Source organism: Oryctolagus cuniculus, chromosome 6 (genome assembly GCF_051225735.1).
Source record: "Oryctolagus cuniculus isolate XC-2025 breed Fujian yellow rabbit chromosome 6, ASM5122573v1, whole genome shotgun sequence".
Classification (NCBI taxonomy): domain Eukaryota; kingdom Metazoa; phylum Chordata; class Mammalia; order Lagomorpha; family Leporidae; genus Oryctolagus; species Oryctolagus cuniculus.
The window spans coordinates 19,049,591-19,066,349 of record NC_142872.1 but is presented as its reverse complement, the minus strand read 5'-3'; the positions used below and the strand labels follow the sequence as shown (position 1 = coordinate 19,066,349).

Sequence of the window (16,759 nt, the reverse complement as noted above, 5' to 3'; positions counted from 1 at the left end):
AGTAGTGAAGAATATAAGCCTCTCTTGCTGTGGATGGAGAGTTTTCCTGGAACGGATATGGGACTTCATACTTTTTTTCGCCAACCACAGGGGAAAGTTATTTCTTTTCCTTTACCATAAGTATGATAGAATATATTAACAATGTCCTATTTGGTTATAGACTGGTGGATAGTACTTGCAAATATTTTCTATAGGGTGTTTCTAAAAGTATTCAGTCACATCTTTAATTTCCTTTCTTGCATCTCATTGGTGAGGTGTTAGTACCATTACTCTACTTTCTTTACAAAAAGATACCAGCGGGGCCAGCGCCGTGGCACAATAGGTTAATCCTCTGCCTGCAGCGCTGGCATCCCATATGGGCACCAATACTAGTCCTGGCTGCTCTTCTTCCAATCCAGCTCTGTACTGTGGCCTAGGAAAGCCGTAGAGGATGGCCCAAGTGCATGGGCCCCTGCACTCACAGGGGAGACCCAGAATAGGTACCTGGCTCCTGGCAGATCAGCACAGCTGCAGCCGTTGCGGCCATTTGGGGAGTGAACCAAAGACCTTTCTCTGGGTCTTTTTTTTTTTTTTTTTTTGACAGGCAGAGTGGACAGTGAGAGAGAGACAGAAAGGTCTTCCTTTGCCGTTGGTTCACCCTCCAATGGCCGCCGCGGCCGGCGCACCGCGCTGATCCGAAGCCAGGAGCCAGGTACTTCTCCTGGTCTCCCATGGGGTGCAGGGCCCAAGCACCTGGGCCATCCTCCACTGCACTCCCGGGCCACAGCAGAGAGCTGGCCTGGAAGAGGGGCAACCGGGACAGAATCCGGCGCCCCAACCGGGACTAGAACCCGGTGTGCCGGCGCCGCAAGGCGGAGGATTAGCCTAGTGAGCCGCGGCGCCGGCCTCTCTGGGTCTTTCCCTCTGTCTGTAACTACCTCTCAAATAAATAAATCTTTTAAAATAAAAAGATACCAGATCTGTTTGTCTTTTAGAGTAATTTCAATAATGGAGTTGTACCTTTCACAGTGAATTCACTCATTAAACACCTTTGTTCTGAAGCTTTGAGGAAGCTTCAGATGAGTGCATTTCTACAGTTTTTGGGAAAATCCGATGAGTGCATTTCTAAAGTTTTTGGGAAAATAGCACTAAAAGATTATGGCAAAAATAATTTCAAAACTCATATATGCTAGGGGACTTCAATAATTCATGTAAAATGTATATTGTGATGGAAAAACAGATTTGAAGATTTTGGAACCAAAATAATTCCATTTTCCATGAACTTTTTGAAATATTTTCACATACTAAAAATACTTTGCATTTCCTCTTAGGTAATTCTCATCATGAACTATTTCTGCCTTTTATGGGAATTTTCCTTGGTAATTCTAGATTTAGGAAAATCCATCACTGGCGCCAGCACTGTGGTTCAGTGGGTTCAGTGGCTGCTTGTGGTGCTGGCATCTCATACTGAGGTGCCAGTCCGAGTTCCAGCTGCTCCACTTCTGATCCAGCTTCCTGCTAATGCACCTGGGAAGGCAACAGAAGACAGCCATAGAACTTGGCCCTCTGGGAGATCAGGATGGAGTTCCCAGCTCCTGCTTTCAACCTGGCCCTGACCAGACAGTTGTAGCCATTTGGCAAAGTAAGGTTAATGGATCATCTCGGTCTCCCTTTCTCTCTTCAGTACTCTGCCTTTCAAATAAATGTTTTTTAAAACAAAATGAATCATTTCTTGCAAGTTCAAGTTTATTTTCATAGAGTTAAATAAAGTACTTTCTAATATTTTTATTTGTTGATTCTTTCTCAAATCTTTTTTCTTGGTAAGATTCATTGTCACTTATCAATTTGTCTTACCTCCATTAATTTCTAATTCATACTGTGACATTTTAGTAAACTTCAGAAATTTTATGCTTCATTTATGTGCTTACAAATCTTTTTTTTCACCACTAATCCTTTATAGATATTCCTCTGGGTACTATATATTGTAGCATCTTCATTTTACTTATTTTAAAGATAATGGGAAATTTATTTTTGATAAAACTCAAAATGTCATATGGCAGAATATTTACAAGTAGGATTTGAGGTGTTTCCCTATTTTTGGTTTTATACCATTGAGAGAAGATAATTCATTTGAATGTTTTCTATGTATCTTCTACTTTAGAATGTATTAGTAACTGTGAAGTTCAACACGTGAAAACACTGAAGAAGCTATCTTGTGTGTTGCCATTGAACATTTAAGTATATGAAAAAGACAAAGACTCACTATTTGAATTTAGTTCCTGAGATACCCATGACTACCTTTGTCTTCCTAATGTACTAAAAGATTTACATCACAACCTCCAGATTTCTACTGACAATACAGTTCTATTTGTCTTTCCTCGATTTTCATTTTCTACTTGACACTGCAAAAAATAACAGTGATTATCAACCTTTAAGGCATGTCTTACAAAAAACGGCTCCCCCTCAGAGTGGACTTGCTGGATCATAGGGTAAGCATTAGTGCAGCTCCAGTAGAGATTATGCCAATTATAATCCATCCTATAATAGATTAGAAGTTCAGGTGTCAACTTGTTTCCTTTCCATTTTGCTCATGATCATGACTTAATCTGCACTTCCCCCATGATTAAAAAAGTTTAGCTTCTTTTCAAGTTCATCAGTAATTTAGATATTCTCTTTTGTGAAGAGCAAGGTAAAGTCCTGATACCCATTTGTCTATTGTGTGGACTGTCTTCCGTCTCATTCTTATCATTTTAAAGAGTTCATTACATATACTGAGTATAATTCTTTTGCCACATTATGTGTGTGTATGGAGTATTTGCCTTTTTATATGCCATATAATTTTAATAAAATTATCACATAAAAATAAAGTGTACAAAGAGAAAAATAATTCAGGCATGGGCAAGTATTGCTATCAAAGAACTGGCAACTACGTATTGAATACCTTTGAATAGAAATTATGGCTATAGTTATAGAGCAGAAAATAGTATGTTATGCTCCAAAAATTATTTAAAGTAATACACACAATTTAAAGAGGCAAGTATTTGGATATTTAATAGAATTACTTTTATAGTTAGATTTTCTCTATTATCCCACTCATTATTTCCCTGTTGGAGCCATCTGCTCTATTTTTTTTGTCTCCTGTCTTCATTCCTTGGATTAAATATTTTTCTTCATTTGTTCTATATATTAACATGATGATTACTTCATCACATTAAATATTGAAACAAGCATCCTTGAGTTACCAGCATCTAACTATTTTTTTTTTTACTTCTACAACTTTCCTGCTAGTGTAGAGTTAAACACCTTAACTCTTTTTTTCCTTTTGCATTGTTGTGACAATATTTCCCTCCTTATATTTTAAGCCCCACAAAGCACTATTAATATCCTTTTATCATTTGTATCTGCAATGGGCATTCAACATTCATTTCTCTAATGCGTTTATTCTCTTGATTGTTCTTTATTCCATTTTTCATTCTTAAATTTTCTTCTGTGACTATTTTACATCCAAATAATGTTATAAACAAATTCAGCTTCTATTGAGAATATCTATACTTCAACTTCATTTTTGAAAGATTTTTGCTGTGTATATAAATAACCATTAGAAGCTTTGGTCTCATAGTCCTTTAGGAAAGTCATTTTATTGTGAACTGGTTCCTATTATTTCCATTGCAAAACCAGAAATCGGTCTTACTGGATTTCTCTTCCAAGAAAATTCAGTTCCTTCCCAACTCTTTATAACCCCTCATGAACCTTAATGATTTTCATCCTCAGAATCCCACTCCTGGAAATTGTTTTCCAGAAACTTTTTTATATCAAGAGGAATTGTATCAATTACTTAAAATTATGTATTTTTCCCCTATCATGGCACAAATTTCACTTCCTCTGGAAATAATGATTTTTTACTCTTTCTTTGCATGGTTAACAAACTCATTAACCTTGAATTTCAATAGCACTTTGGAATATGTTAATACTATATTTAGGACAAGTACTTTGACTTCCTAGTCTCACCAATTTTTCAATATCTAAAGAGTATTTAACTATATTATTGAATATTAGGTCTTATTTACTTTGCATCATTGGGAATTTGTTCTTGAATATCTGGCTTCTAAACTTCTTATCTACCTCAATTTTCCCCAATTGTCTTCTCTAGTTATTTAATTCATATTTTTCATTTTCATTAGCAGAATTTCATTTCTTCTATTCATTTTACAGCTATCCTTTATATTCCTCCAAAGACCAAAAGTTCTTAGTTTAAAATATAACAGAAAAATATATCAACATTCTCAGTCTACATTAGAAAAATCTACTTCTGCATTTTTATTTATGCTTTACAAGTTTTTCAATCGATTGATACAATTAATGTGTGTAGAGTTTCTCTCACTTACTATGGTTCCTTGTAGTTTACTAACCACTGGAGACTTAATCTGCTAACAACCCATTTTTGCAAATTGGGGTATAAATATAATCAACTTCACAGTTTTGACAAATCTATAGACATATAACAAATCCCCCAATTGATAGATAAAATATTGTCATTATACTACTGTCCCTTGTGCCCCTTTTCTGTAAATCCCTTCCTTACCAGAAGCAACCACGATTCTGATTTCCATCTCCATGATTTCTTTTTCACATGTTCTTGAACTTTATATAAATGAAATCATATTGTGTATACACCTTTCTGTTTATTTTCCTTCCAACATTTGAGAGTAATCAATGTTGTACTAATCAATAATTATTCCTTGTTCTTTTTGAGTAATATTCTATCATAAATTCATCACAATGTATCTTCCCAGTTGTTTGATGAAAGACATTTCGGTTATTTTGGGGCTCAACTAAGATCTTGCTATTCTTGTAGATTATAAAGATACTTCCAAGAGTTAGTGGAAAGTGCAATTAAAAGGGTAAATTTTCTTCCAAATCCATGCACAGTTTTTTCATAATACATACTTCATATGAATTTCTTCAAGATTCCTTATATTTTTTCAGAGGGGGATGAGTGAGACATAATTTAGATATAATAATGTACACCAACTTGAGTATACAGCTGGTGAAATTTGTTGGTCATATACAGACATGAAACCACTACCAAAATCAAGATATAAAATAGCTCAATACCTTAAAAGGTTTTATTTACCCCTTGCAGTCACCCCAGTTTCCTGACCTCTGGTCCCAAATTCCAGTACGCATTGTACTTGAGTTCTTTCTCTATAATACCATATGAATGGAGTTGTACATGATATAGTTATGTTTCTCTTTCAGCTGCATATTTTTTCTCCAACTTCATTGTACTGTCTTTTACATATCACAAACTCTGCCCAATTCAAGTACAAAATTCAATGATTTTTAAAAGTGTACTTAGTTGTGTACCCATCACCACAAATCAGCTGTAGATTTTCATCACCTCAGGAAGATCCTTCACTCATTTCCTGAGCATTAAAAAGTTCATCTTATTTCTACCCTAGGTCCCCAAAAAACCACTCATCTACTTTCTATAGCTCTTTCTAGATATTTCATATAAATCACATCTTAAAACATGCAGTATCTTTATCTTGCTCTTTTTCATTTTCACATTGTTTTTACATTTATTTATTTATGTACTTGAAAGTCAGTGTTATATAGAGAGGGAGAGAGAAAGAGATCACTGATGCACTGGTTTACTCCTCAGATGGCCACAATGGCTAGGACTGGGCCAAGCTAAAGCCGGGAGCCAGGAGCTTCTTCCAAGTCTCACACATGCATATAGGGGCTCAAGCTCCTGGGACATCTTCCTCTGCTTTCCCAGATGCAATAGTGGGGAGCTCAGTCAGAAGTGGAGCAGCAAGGATTTGAACCAGCTCCCATATGGGATACCAGCATCGCAAGCTATGGCTTTACCTGCTATGCCACAACACGGACCCCACACAATGTTGGAGATCTGTCCATATTTTAAGTGTATTAGTATTTTGTTCCCTTTTTTATCATTCATTGTCTTGTATTTTATCCAAGTGAGTAGTAGTATTCAACTGGTTTACCCATCTACATTTGATAGACATTTTGACTGTTTTCAGTTTGGAGGTATTATCAACAGTGCTCCCATAAACACCTTCAGACAAGTCTGTGTGGAACATTTATTTTCCTTGCTTTTGGGTGAAACTTTGGAGTAGGACTGCCAGATGCTACGGCAGGTACATGCTTATTTCTAGGACATCTTTCTATTGGCTTCAACAGTAGTTACACAAGTGTGCTTTCCTCAAAGTTCCAGTTGCCTCACATCATTACCAACACTTAGTATTAGCAGTCTTTTAAATGTCAGCCATTCCACTGGGTTTCAAACAGATCTAAAACTACAGTTAGAGATCTATTGTAATGTAATTTCAAGCAAAATCCTGATATATTTTACAAGATATATATGGTAAGACAAAGGAACTAAAAAAAAGTCAAAACTGGCTTGAAGAAGGAGGACAAAGTTTAAGGACAACATCAACAACACACAACTACTATAGTCATGTGTCACACAACCATATTGGGTCAGTTACAAGCTGCATACACAGTAGTGATCTCTTAAGATCCTGATGTCCAGTGATGTTGTAGGCAACTCAATTTGGGTAAGTATGATACTTGCACAAGGATGACATCATCTGATGATGCATTTCTCAGAACAAACTTCTATAGTTAAGTGATGTGTGACAGGGTGATACTGGTTTAAGGATAGGGACAGAGATTAATGAAGAAAAAAGAAGAGCTCAGAAACAGAACCCCACATGATGGTTCATATTGAATATTTGAGTATTTATTCAAGAAATACTTAATGGATCCCTATCATTTGCTGTATTTGTCACTATATGTGACTAATACTGCAGATATAGCCATTAGCAAAGCATTCAAAACTTTCTACCTGGTTGTTGCCTATATTCTGATTGCAGGAGAAAAAAAAAATCAGAAAAAAACCGTATGTCAGATAATTCTAAGTCCTTTGGAGCAAAGATGGACAGGAGTGCTAAGGACCCATTTTAAAAGTTGTGGCAAGGATGGCAAGCCACGTACGTACTTGGGAGGAAAGCTTTCTAGGGAAAAATGCAGCCAGCACACATTTGCTGAGGCAAAGTTTGTGAGGACCAAGTACAGTGAGGGGGAGCCGGGGACAGAGCCAGAGGGTGTCAGCTTAGCAAGAGCCTGCGCTATATCACACACGATCTTGTAGGGACTAGGAGACATCTGGCTTGGACAACGCCTGGGTACTGAGCAGAAGGTTTTAAGTGGAGAGGTGACACCAACTGATTTAACACTTCAAACAACAATGGCAGTCTGAGATAGAAAGAAGGGGCAAGAAGACATAGGAAGTGTGGCTGAATCAAAGACTCATCTGGCATTTACAAGGGATCCTGTGGTGAGATTAGGGAGGAGAAAAAAAGATAGCCAGAGGAACAGATAAACAGCAGCTGAAGAGAAAACAATCACAGAATTTTTAAAAAACTATAAGATAAGAGAATTCATCACCAAAAAGCAGATATCAGATGGATAATACAAGTGTTTTTGAGAGGACAAGCAGTTGGGGCTGAAAAAGACTACAAGTTTAAGCATAGGGAGTGATTTGCTGGGTTTCCACCGCACAGTATGAGCACCATGTTGGGAATACATCTAACAACTCATGAACATGAACACATGAGGCACATACATGCTACATGTTTCATAAACTTGTCAGCCCAACTACAGACAATATCACAAGACTGTAGACAATGGGGGAAATGAAGGTTGATTTCAGGATGGGATTGACCACAAGGGTCTACAGGCTGAGGACAAACCAAGTTACTGGCAGGAATTAACAATGGCAGAGAGGACACAGCAAATTGGGAGTAGGTGCAAAGTTCAGCAATTGCTGGAGACCAACCTGCCGAGACCTCTTAGCCGTTTTCAAAATCGCCCTCACACGCAGTTTCTTTAAAATATTCCTGCATGTTCGGTTTGTTCTTCTAAGATACCACACCCCCAAATGCACCAGCTTCAGTTAGATTTCCCCTAGGTCACTTCACAGGTCACTTCAAATAGCTTTGCCCCATTTACCTTGCTCCTAACTGCCAGCTCTGCTCTAACACTAAATATGACCCCGGAGTTCCAGGAAGATACATGACCGTCTTGCCAAAGGCAGCCATTAGGGGACTTGTGGCTGAGATCCTCCCTGGGCCAGTCCCTGTAACTCTGCTCCAACCCGACCAGAGCAGGCCCTGTTTGCAGGGCTCAGCTGTGAGCTAGTGGAGGCGCTGTTTTGCTCCTTGATACACAACATCTGGGCTTCGCCTTGCAGAGCCGCCTGGTTTCTAAGTAGGAGGCAGGCAGGATCAACAGAGCAAGACTTGGGAATGTCACCCCCCACATACACATCCTTCTTTAATTTTTCCTTAAAAGGCTCACACCCCGGTTCATTTTCACACACAAAGACATCCTTTGTATTTCATTATGACCAAGTCACAAAAGTAAATGTTTTTCTTTAAAAAGAAAGTGGGTGTGGATGATGGTCTCTTGGTGGAATGTGAATAAAGACTTTACCCCAGCAAGCAGAACTTCAAAGTCAAATGGGATTATATGGAGCCCCCAATTTGGCGACCATGCTTTTGTTTTAACTATTTATTATTTTGTTTCCCCCTAATCTGGAAGGAATTTTGGAAAAAATTTTAAATTTAACCATATTGGCTTAAATAATGCTTTAGTTTCTGAATCAAGTTACACTGCTGAGAAAAAAAATTTTTCTTCATTTTCTGTTGCTGAGGTGGACACTCAACCCAACTTCTCACACGTGTTTTGTTATCACTGTTATATATGGAGCTCCCACTCCTTTTCTACTTGGGAAGAAGGGAGGCACCTACCAGATACAGTTCAATGGGGCCAGGCAGAGTACATTATCTTACGAAAAAATACACTTGTTTCCTTCCCATCACTCTCGATGGAATAATCACATGAAGCATTAGGCACAGTGTGCAAAAGACTGAAACTGGATATGGGCTTACTCCATGTAGCTTTTCTACATCCCTCAGTGTTGGCCTGTATCCCTACCCAAATGCCACTGTTCTCCCCAAAGCCCTCATGCTGTCCTTCCAATCACAACCTCCTTTTGAGAAAAGATCTTAAGAACACTTAGGTACATTGAAGGCATTTCAAAAAGTTCATGGAAAATGGAATGAAAAGACAAGACTGTTTTTATCCAAAAACATTTTTAAATCCACACGTAGTGTTTTCCTAGCATCCATTTTCCCTGTTTTTGAGTACAACTCATACATAATGAGTAAGACTGGAAGCGTTATGTGTCACAGCAGCTTCCGCACGGAAAATAGCAACACGGGGAGACAGGAGAATGATGCTTCAAGGAATTTCAGAGGGCAGCCAGCAGGAGCCTTCTTGAGAACAAGGTTTTCTAATACCTTTGCAAATGAGCACTTGTATCACCCTCCTGTAAACAGTCATGAGTGTGAGAAAATGAAGGCTCTTCCACTTGAAAAAATAGCTGTTAATTCAACAGGTTTGTATTCAATATTTTTTATTCTGGTTTATACTTTTTTTCCCTGAGGCCCACATTTTGTGTCTTGATCTAGCACACACATGCATCCTCAGACTTCTGAAATATTTTCATTAAAAGGGACTTGTTTGCCCCATACCATGCACTCTGATGCTGCCTATGCTGTTTGATTCAGCAGGGAGGGTGGGGGCTGTCCATCCTATCTCACAATACCTCATATGCTTCAGAATAGGAATTACTCCCAAAGCAAACATGCAGTTTGTGATATGTTCTATAGCAAAATAAATAAATAAATAAATACCCAAGTCTGATCTCCTTGAGAAGGGAAATAAACGGAGACTCAAAGGTGAAAAAGACACACACAAGGAGGGCAGCGCTGCAGAGGGGAGCACATGCCAGCAGAGTGCAAGGAGCTTCAGAGAGGCCAGCACAGTATCGCAGCTTCTCGCCTTTGCGGAGGCAGAGAGAGGGTGTTTGTGTCTAGAGAGGAGATTCTAAGGTGAGACAGGAGTGTAATGTGCAGGAATTTTCATGCAAGAGTAAAGAACTCAGATTTAATTCTACGTGTAGTGGGTAACTCACCCAAGATTTTCGAATTGTGCTAACTCAGGTTGTGCAGCTGAAGTTCCTGTAAATCATTCTGCATTTTGACCTCCACCGTCAAAGATTTCACACATTTTCAGAAAGAAACCAGCCAAGCTCCAGAGGAGCGGAATGATTGGCTCGCCAAGGCCTTTGGAGAAAGCAAGTACAAGATGAGCTTTTATAACCCAAGGCTAGAGGAATAAGCGGAACAACCCCCTAGACAAATGGCAATGAAAGAGGGGCAGAAGTAACCGTTTCTGCTCACGATGAAGTACATTTGAGAAGTTCCCACTCTGACGCATGGGTTTTCTAACTGCTGCAAGTAATCATTCCTGCTGTATCTTTCCTATGTGACACATAGCTTTCTATTCACAAATTTCCATCTTCTAACCTATGCATGGACAGCCGTGCCTAAGAAAATAGGTGCAAGAGTACATTTGCCAGTTCTCTTGGTATTCCCATTTTACTGCTTTTGTGGGAATCCTGCTCAAGCTTGCCTGTTACTTTATTTAATATGCCTCCTTGTAAATTCCAGCTGTTGACCGTGTAATTAATCCCTATATGGAGAAAATATTGGCTCTTGTTACTGCAATACCTGAGCTTCATCCCAACAGGAGAATTGTATCCACTGTAGCCCTCCCATTATTCTACTGTTGTTCTTCCCAACTATTTTACATTCCACACAATGAACACACAGCAACGTCTGCAGTCGCTCAACCACGGATTTCATCTCATCTGGAGTTCTAGTTTCCGAAGTTCAGGGTTTTAAGTGAACAGCATCTTCTGCCTTACTTCAAGAAAAGGCTACTACTTTGCTTGTTAACTCACTCTAGAATGTGGTCCAGAGAATTCACATGGTGGACCACAGAATTTTCTTACTAGGTCCTTTTTAACTTCCTGTGCTACACTGTAAGTTGTTCCAACTTTGTGGCCTCTTCTTTAGACAGATGTGTCAGGAACTGTTTTCCTTTATTATACCAAAATAACAAAGGCTGATCACCTCAAGAACCAACCGTAGAGGAATATTTACTTTCTGATAGGAACCAAAACTTCCTGATATTAAAAAAAATCGTGGATCTCAATGGGGACTCAGCAAACTCTAGGGAGCCTAACCTGCCCCTGGCATGTCACTTTGGACTTACTTCTAACATATCACACACACACACACACACACAGCCAGTTCTGGTCATTACAACATAATGACTGAAACAAAGAGAACCCCTACATCACTGTCATTGATTAGAAAACAAAACAAATCCCCAAACATTCTCAAAAGTTCCAATCTGGGGATAGTAACTGAGGAAAGATCACCAACTTTTACAACAGTATCTGAGAATTTTTTTAAGTCAGGAGAAGAAAGAGCTAATTATTTTTCTTAATTATTACTATCTGGAAATTTACTCTGATTTGGCAAATGCAAGTACTAATGAATAACACCTGGATTCAGGGCAAAATTATGAAAGTAAATCACATGTTTGACCGGTTATGTTTTTTTAAGACAGAAATCAAGAAGATACATTGCCAAACCAAATGTGGATGGATTTTAATACGTTTGTTATATATACAGTTAAAGGCTGCTGGGTATAAGCTTAACATTATTTATTGAATTAAACATATTTGTCAAATGGAAAAGAATTTGGAGTTAATACAAATCCTTGATTGGAGAGAAAACAGAAAACTGTATGACAAAGTTCACCTGCATGCAAACTTTTAAGAAAAATAATTGATGAAATTTTCTGAGGACTTGTCTAGTTTTACCAAGTTTATCATTTCTATCTTTATTCCTAAAATTCAGAGGGGATGTCTCTGTGATCCCTGCTTCCACAAACAGTAGGAAGGCTGTCTCTCCTGCAGACCGACTCCCACAAGGTTCCCCATTTTACAGTGCCTGAGTTAGAAATTATTTCAACAGGGTTTTTTTTTTCCCTAAAATATGGAAAAACTCAACCTTGTTGAAAAATAGAAAATTCTTTTCTCAACTAAAATTCATAATTCCTGGGGCTGGAGCATCTGCCCCATTCTGGACCCTCAGTTTCTTCCATTTCCATCTGCTGTCGTTGGCCAAGCATCAGCTCTAGGACCAAGGCTCCTGAAACGTACTGTATGTCAGATGCGTGACCTCTAGGACAACGCGCCCACCTTCTCCCTCTCATTCGTTGCTCCCTGGTTCCACAGCAATCTGCCGGGAAAGGGTATGCCTCGATTTGTTCTTTGTTTAGTACCACACATGGAGCAACTGGTCTTTTTTTAGAAAAAGAAGAAGGAAATTCATTTCTTACAGGTCTGGAGGCTGACAAACCGAAGGCTGAAGGGCTGCATGTCACGAGGGCCTTCTCGCTAACAGGGAGAACTCTGCAGAGTTCCGGGGCGCCATGGAGCAGCTCCTGGTGAAAAAGATCAGGCTTGCTAGCTGGGTGGCCCTCTTATAAAGCCACTAATGCAATCCCGAGGGCTTGGTCCTCAGGATCGCCTCCAATCCTAATTACCTCCCAAAGGCTCCACCTGGCCCAACTGCTAAATACCTTCCAAAGAGAATTAAATTTCTTGAACTCAGGTGGAGGCATTCAGATACAGGGTAGATATTCATTCCTCCTCAGGAAACGCTTGGCTGTGAAAGGAATGTTACATCAGGTCACCAGGTGAAGCTAAAAAACCTTTAAAAAACAACAATGGAACTGTAATTATATACATAAAATTATAATATGATTTGGGGAAAACTGCTTTCTCAAAAGCTAATTTATGGTGGAATTTTTGGACAATATTTCAGAATAATACCCAAGGAAATGCTTTTCTTCATGCAACAAAGTGCTTGGATCAGACCTGATTTCAGCCCACTGAGAGGACAGCTGTTGAGTTTCTTAGGGTCAGTGCCACAGCTGGAGCCAGGAGTCTGTCTTGCTCCCTCCCCAACCCAATATGCCCATGCCCTCTGGGAGGCAGGGCTGCTTTTTACCACCCTACACTTTTCCATCTAGCTCACTCTGCTCCCCTAAGACCAGTTGGCCCTGTTACAGTGCCTAAGTTGCTAATTTGTACATTGATTGGAAGTGAGTCCAAGAGGTTGGGTACTGGTGAAATCGCCTACGTAGACAGTATTATCCACGGGCACTCAGTTTGCTCCTGCTGAGGAAATGGAAGAATGTTGCTGAAGTTTTCATCTTCCTAGAAGTGAGGCAGGGCAGTACCTCTTCTGCTTTCCATGCAGCAGAATTTTGATCTGATGAAGCCACAGAAGCCAATAACTTTCAGGAAGAATAATAGCACAATTCATGCGCCACTGACTTTAATGACACAATTCTCTTGATTCTGTGTCTACCTCCGGAAACCCCTGCTGAAACTCCATGGCTCCCATTTATTGTACTGTTACTATTTGTAAGTGAGCCTACTTCATGGCTGTTCTACCATCTGTTAAGAGCCTTTTCCAAAAAAACTTTCAAAATGTCTCCATGCATGACTTAGTTCTTATACCCCAAAATATAGTAAATAAGGAGGTTTCCAAAATGAGAAAGGCCAATGACATTGGTTAAATACAAATAATTTGAAAGCCCCAGAGTGATAAAAGCCATAACAATGAGAAGCGTAGGATACAAACCCGGGACTGTGGTAAGGCTGTGTGAGAGGTGTATCTGTACTTTTGGAAGGGACAAAAAGAACGCCTTGCGGCCTGAATATTTTCTTGCTGGAGAACTCGGAGGAAACATAGACAAAGGTTTAGAAATTCTGGAATTCCAGAGGCATTCCCCAGCTGCACAGTTGAGAGACAGACTAGGTTGGGGGGAGGGGGAACAAGAGAACTAAGAAGTAAGAGCCCTCAGGGACTGGGGCTTTCCAGGCTCACTGTGTTTTCATCTGGAATCCATTACTCCAAGATCCTTCCTGACTAAATCCAGAATCTCCTTTCTAAGTTTTAAACCATATCTGTTTTACACTAAGTAAACTACTGTAAAGTTTTCAATTAATTTTAAAGAACTGTAGTTTTAGGTTACTTGGTGAAATCATCATTTTTTTTTATTGAAGACAGGCGAATAGAAAGTCTAGAAAATACCTGGGATATACACATGCAGAAATCATGTATGAACCATTGGGAAGAAAGTAAACCGATGGAGAAATGGAGTGGCAAGATCATCAAAGACATTTTCAGTTCTATTAATGTTATTCTATGGATTTCAGGTAATAAGTCAGAATTTTTAAAATGAACTCTTTAAGATTTATTTTATTTATTTGAAAGGCAAAGTTATGGAAAGAGGTACAGACAGAGAGACAGAAGGGTCTTCTATCTGCTGGTTCACTCCCCAAATGGCTGCAAGGGCCGGAGCTGAGCTGATCTGAAGCAAGGAGCCAGAAGCTTCTTCAGGGTCTCTCATGGGGATGTAGGGGCCCAAGAACTTGGGTCATTTTCACCTGCTTTTCCAGGCCATTAGCACTTGAACCGGTGCCCATATGGGATGCCAGCACTGCAGGCTGGGGCTTTAACCTGCTGTGCCACAGCGCTGGCCCCTAAAATGAACTTTCTAAACTGTTATTTCCATGCAACCATGAGTTATTTTCTTAGTTCAGCCTTTTAAAAACCGCTTCTTAATCTATTTACTTGTCTCCATCTGCACTGCCTCTGTGAGCTGGATCACTATCATTTCTCTCCTGAAGGATTGTGCTGATTTATTCATGGGTTTCTCCATTATCCACTCTTATTCCTTCCAAATCCTGTCCGTACGTTAACCAAGATGAGCTTTTCAAAGCATTACCAACAATAGATGTAAGCCTGTGAGAACTCTGCTTGCACAATCCCATGGCACCTACTGATGTAAAGATGAAGAGCGGTATCATCCGAGAGCCGCACCTCCACCCACCGTGGCCTCACCTCCTGTGCGTGCCACGCAGTCCCTCTCCTCCACCGACTTCCTCTTCCTTCCTGCCTGTTCAGACCACATCGAGAGCCTGAGGAACACTTTCACCTCTGCCTCCTGTCATGACCTAACACTTGCTCACTTGTCAGATCTCAATTCAAATCATACTTTTCCTCTGGGAAACACGGCCTCACTGCCTCCCGGCCTAAATCAGAAAGCCTCATGGTACCTCATGCCTTCCTGCCTTTCCCTTCCTACTGATCTGTTTTTTCTTATATTTCCATTGTGTCATTATTTGTGTAATCTCTTTTTTAGAGAAAGTGTTTCCATAAAGGCAGAGGCTCTATCTTATTCACAATTATATCTCCATGGTGAACTACAGCACCTGATATTTAATAGAAAATCATGTTGGCTTTTTCTTTAAAACTTTAAGCCACGGTGATGTCAATGCAAATACAGTGTGAGTTAAATTTGAAACTGGTGCAGTAGGAGTTAAATTTGAAAGGTTCCAGCAAATCCACACCAAGATCTCACCAAATGGTCACTGCAATATCTACATCCCTGGCCAAGTTGTAGTTGTTGTGTAGAGAAATTAGAATTAAGAATCTCATCCCTGGGACCAGTGCTGTGATGCAGTTGGTTAAGACTCCAACTGCATTGCTGGCATCCATTGGAATACCAGTTCAAGTCCTCACTGGTCCCCTTGTAAGGCAGCTTCTTGATAATATTCCTGGGAAAGCACTAGAAGATGGCCCAATAACTTGAAGCCTTGCCACCCATGTGGGAGACCCAGATGGAGTTCCCGGCTCCTTGCTTCAGCCTGGCCCAGTCTCAGCAGTTGCGGCCATTAGGGAAGTGACCAGCAGATGGAAGATCTCTCCCTCTAAATCTTCCCCTCCCTCTGCAATAAACAGATCTCGGGGCCAGCACTGTGGCAGAGCTGGTAAAGTCACCGCCCAAGATGCCAGCATTCCATATGGGTGCCAGTTCGTATCCAGGCTGTTCCACTTCCCATCCAGCTCAATGCTAATGGTCTGGGAAAGCAGTAGAAGATGGCTCAAATTCATGGGCCTTTGCAGTCATGTGGGAGACTTAGAAGAAGCTCCTGGCTCCTGGCTTCAGCCTGGCCCAGCCTTGGCTGTTGCAGCCATCTAGGGAGTGAACCAGTGGATAGAAGACCTCTCTCTCTGTCTCTCCTCTCTCTGCACCTCTGACTTCCAAATAAACAAATACATTTTAAGATAAATAAATAAATTTAAAAAAAATTCCTATCAGTGACTCTTACCCACCACTCTGCCACAACACCACCCCAAGCTGCTGACCAAAGAAAAGACCACTAACGGGCACAAGCAGCAGGGACGGAGGTAGGATTCCCAGCACTCAGAGGCTGCTAGGTGTAGGGTGAGAAGTGGACAAAATAGTCAGGGCCAGGAAAAGTGAACCAGGTTTGTCTTTGCATTGCTGTTTATGCCAGAGGGCAGAGGAGCCTATTTGAAAGCCTTCTCCACACTCTGTCTGTTGCAACTGCCTTCTCCTTACCTCGAAGCTTTTTTTTTTAATTTTTATTTAATGAATATAAATTTCCAAAGTACAGAATATGGATTACAACTTACCTCGAATCTTGACATTCTTTACAGATTATTTTTATAGTCCTGTTAAAAAAATGTAAAACATAGTTATTGACCTATAAATGAAAAATATCCAATAAAAAGCACAACACTTGTAGGAGAATTATAAATATAAAATTTTAATTATGATTTTGCAAGCAAGCCAGCCTTTCCTCCATATGCATTTTGTCCTTTGTAGTCACAATATCTCACTAAACACTTCATCCCACATGTATCTAAGCAAGAAACAAAGAAGC

The 16,759-nt window shown here is 39.9% G+C and overlaps 1 protein-coding gene across 1 annotated transcript in view; it reads right to left on the bottom strand.

The window, feature by feature from the left end:
* The window catches only part of SLC27A6 (solute carrier family 27 member 6), a 287,625-nt gene extending 275,104 nt beyond the window's left edge, over positions 1–12,521 (bottom strand). The window contains exon 1 of the mRNA XM_089334916.1: positions 12,331–12,521. Within this exon, the coding sequence (XP_089191042.1) occupies positions 12,331–12,370 (40 nt within the window). The 5' untranslated portion in view covers positions 12,371–12,521. The remainder of the gene's footprint in view (positions 1–12,330) is intronic.
* Positions 12,522–16,759: the final 4,238 nt, after the last annotated feature.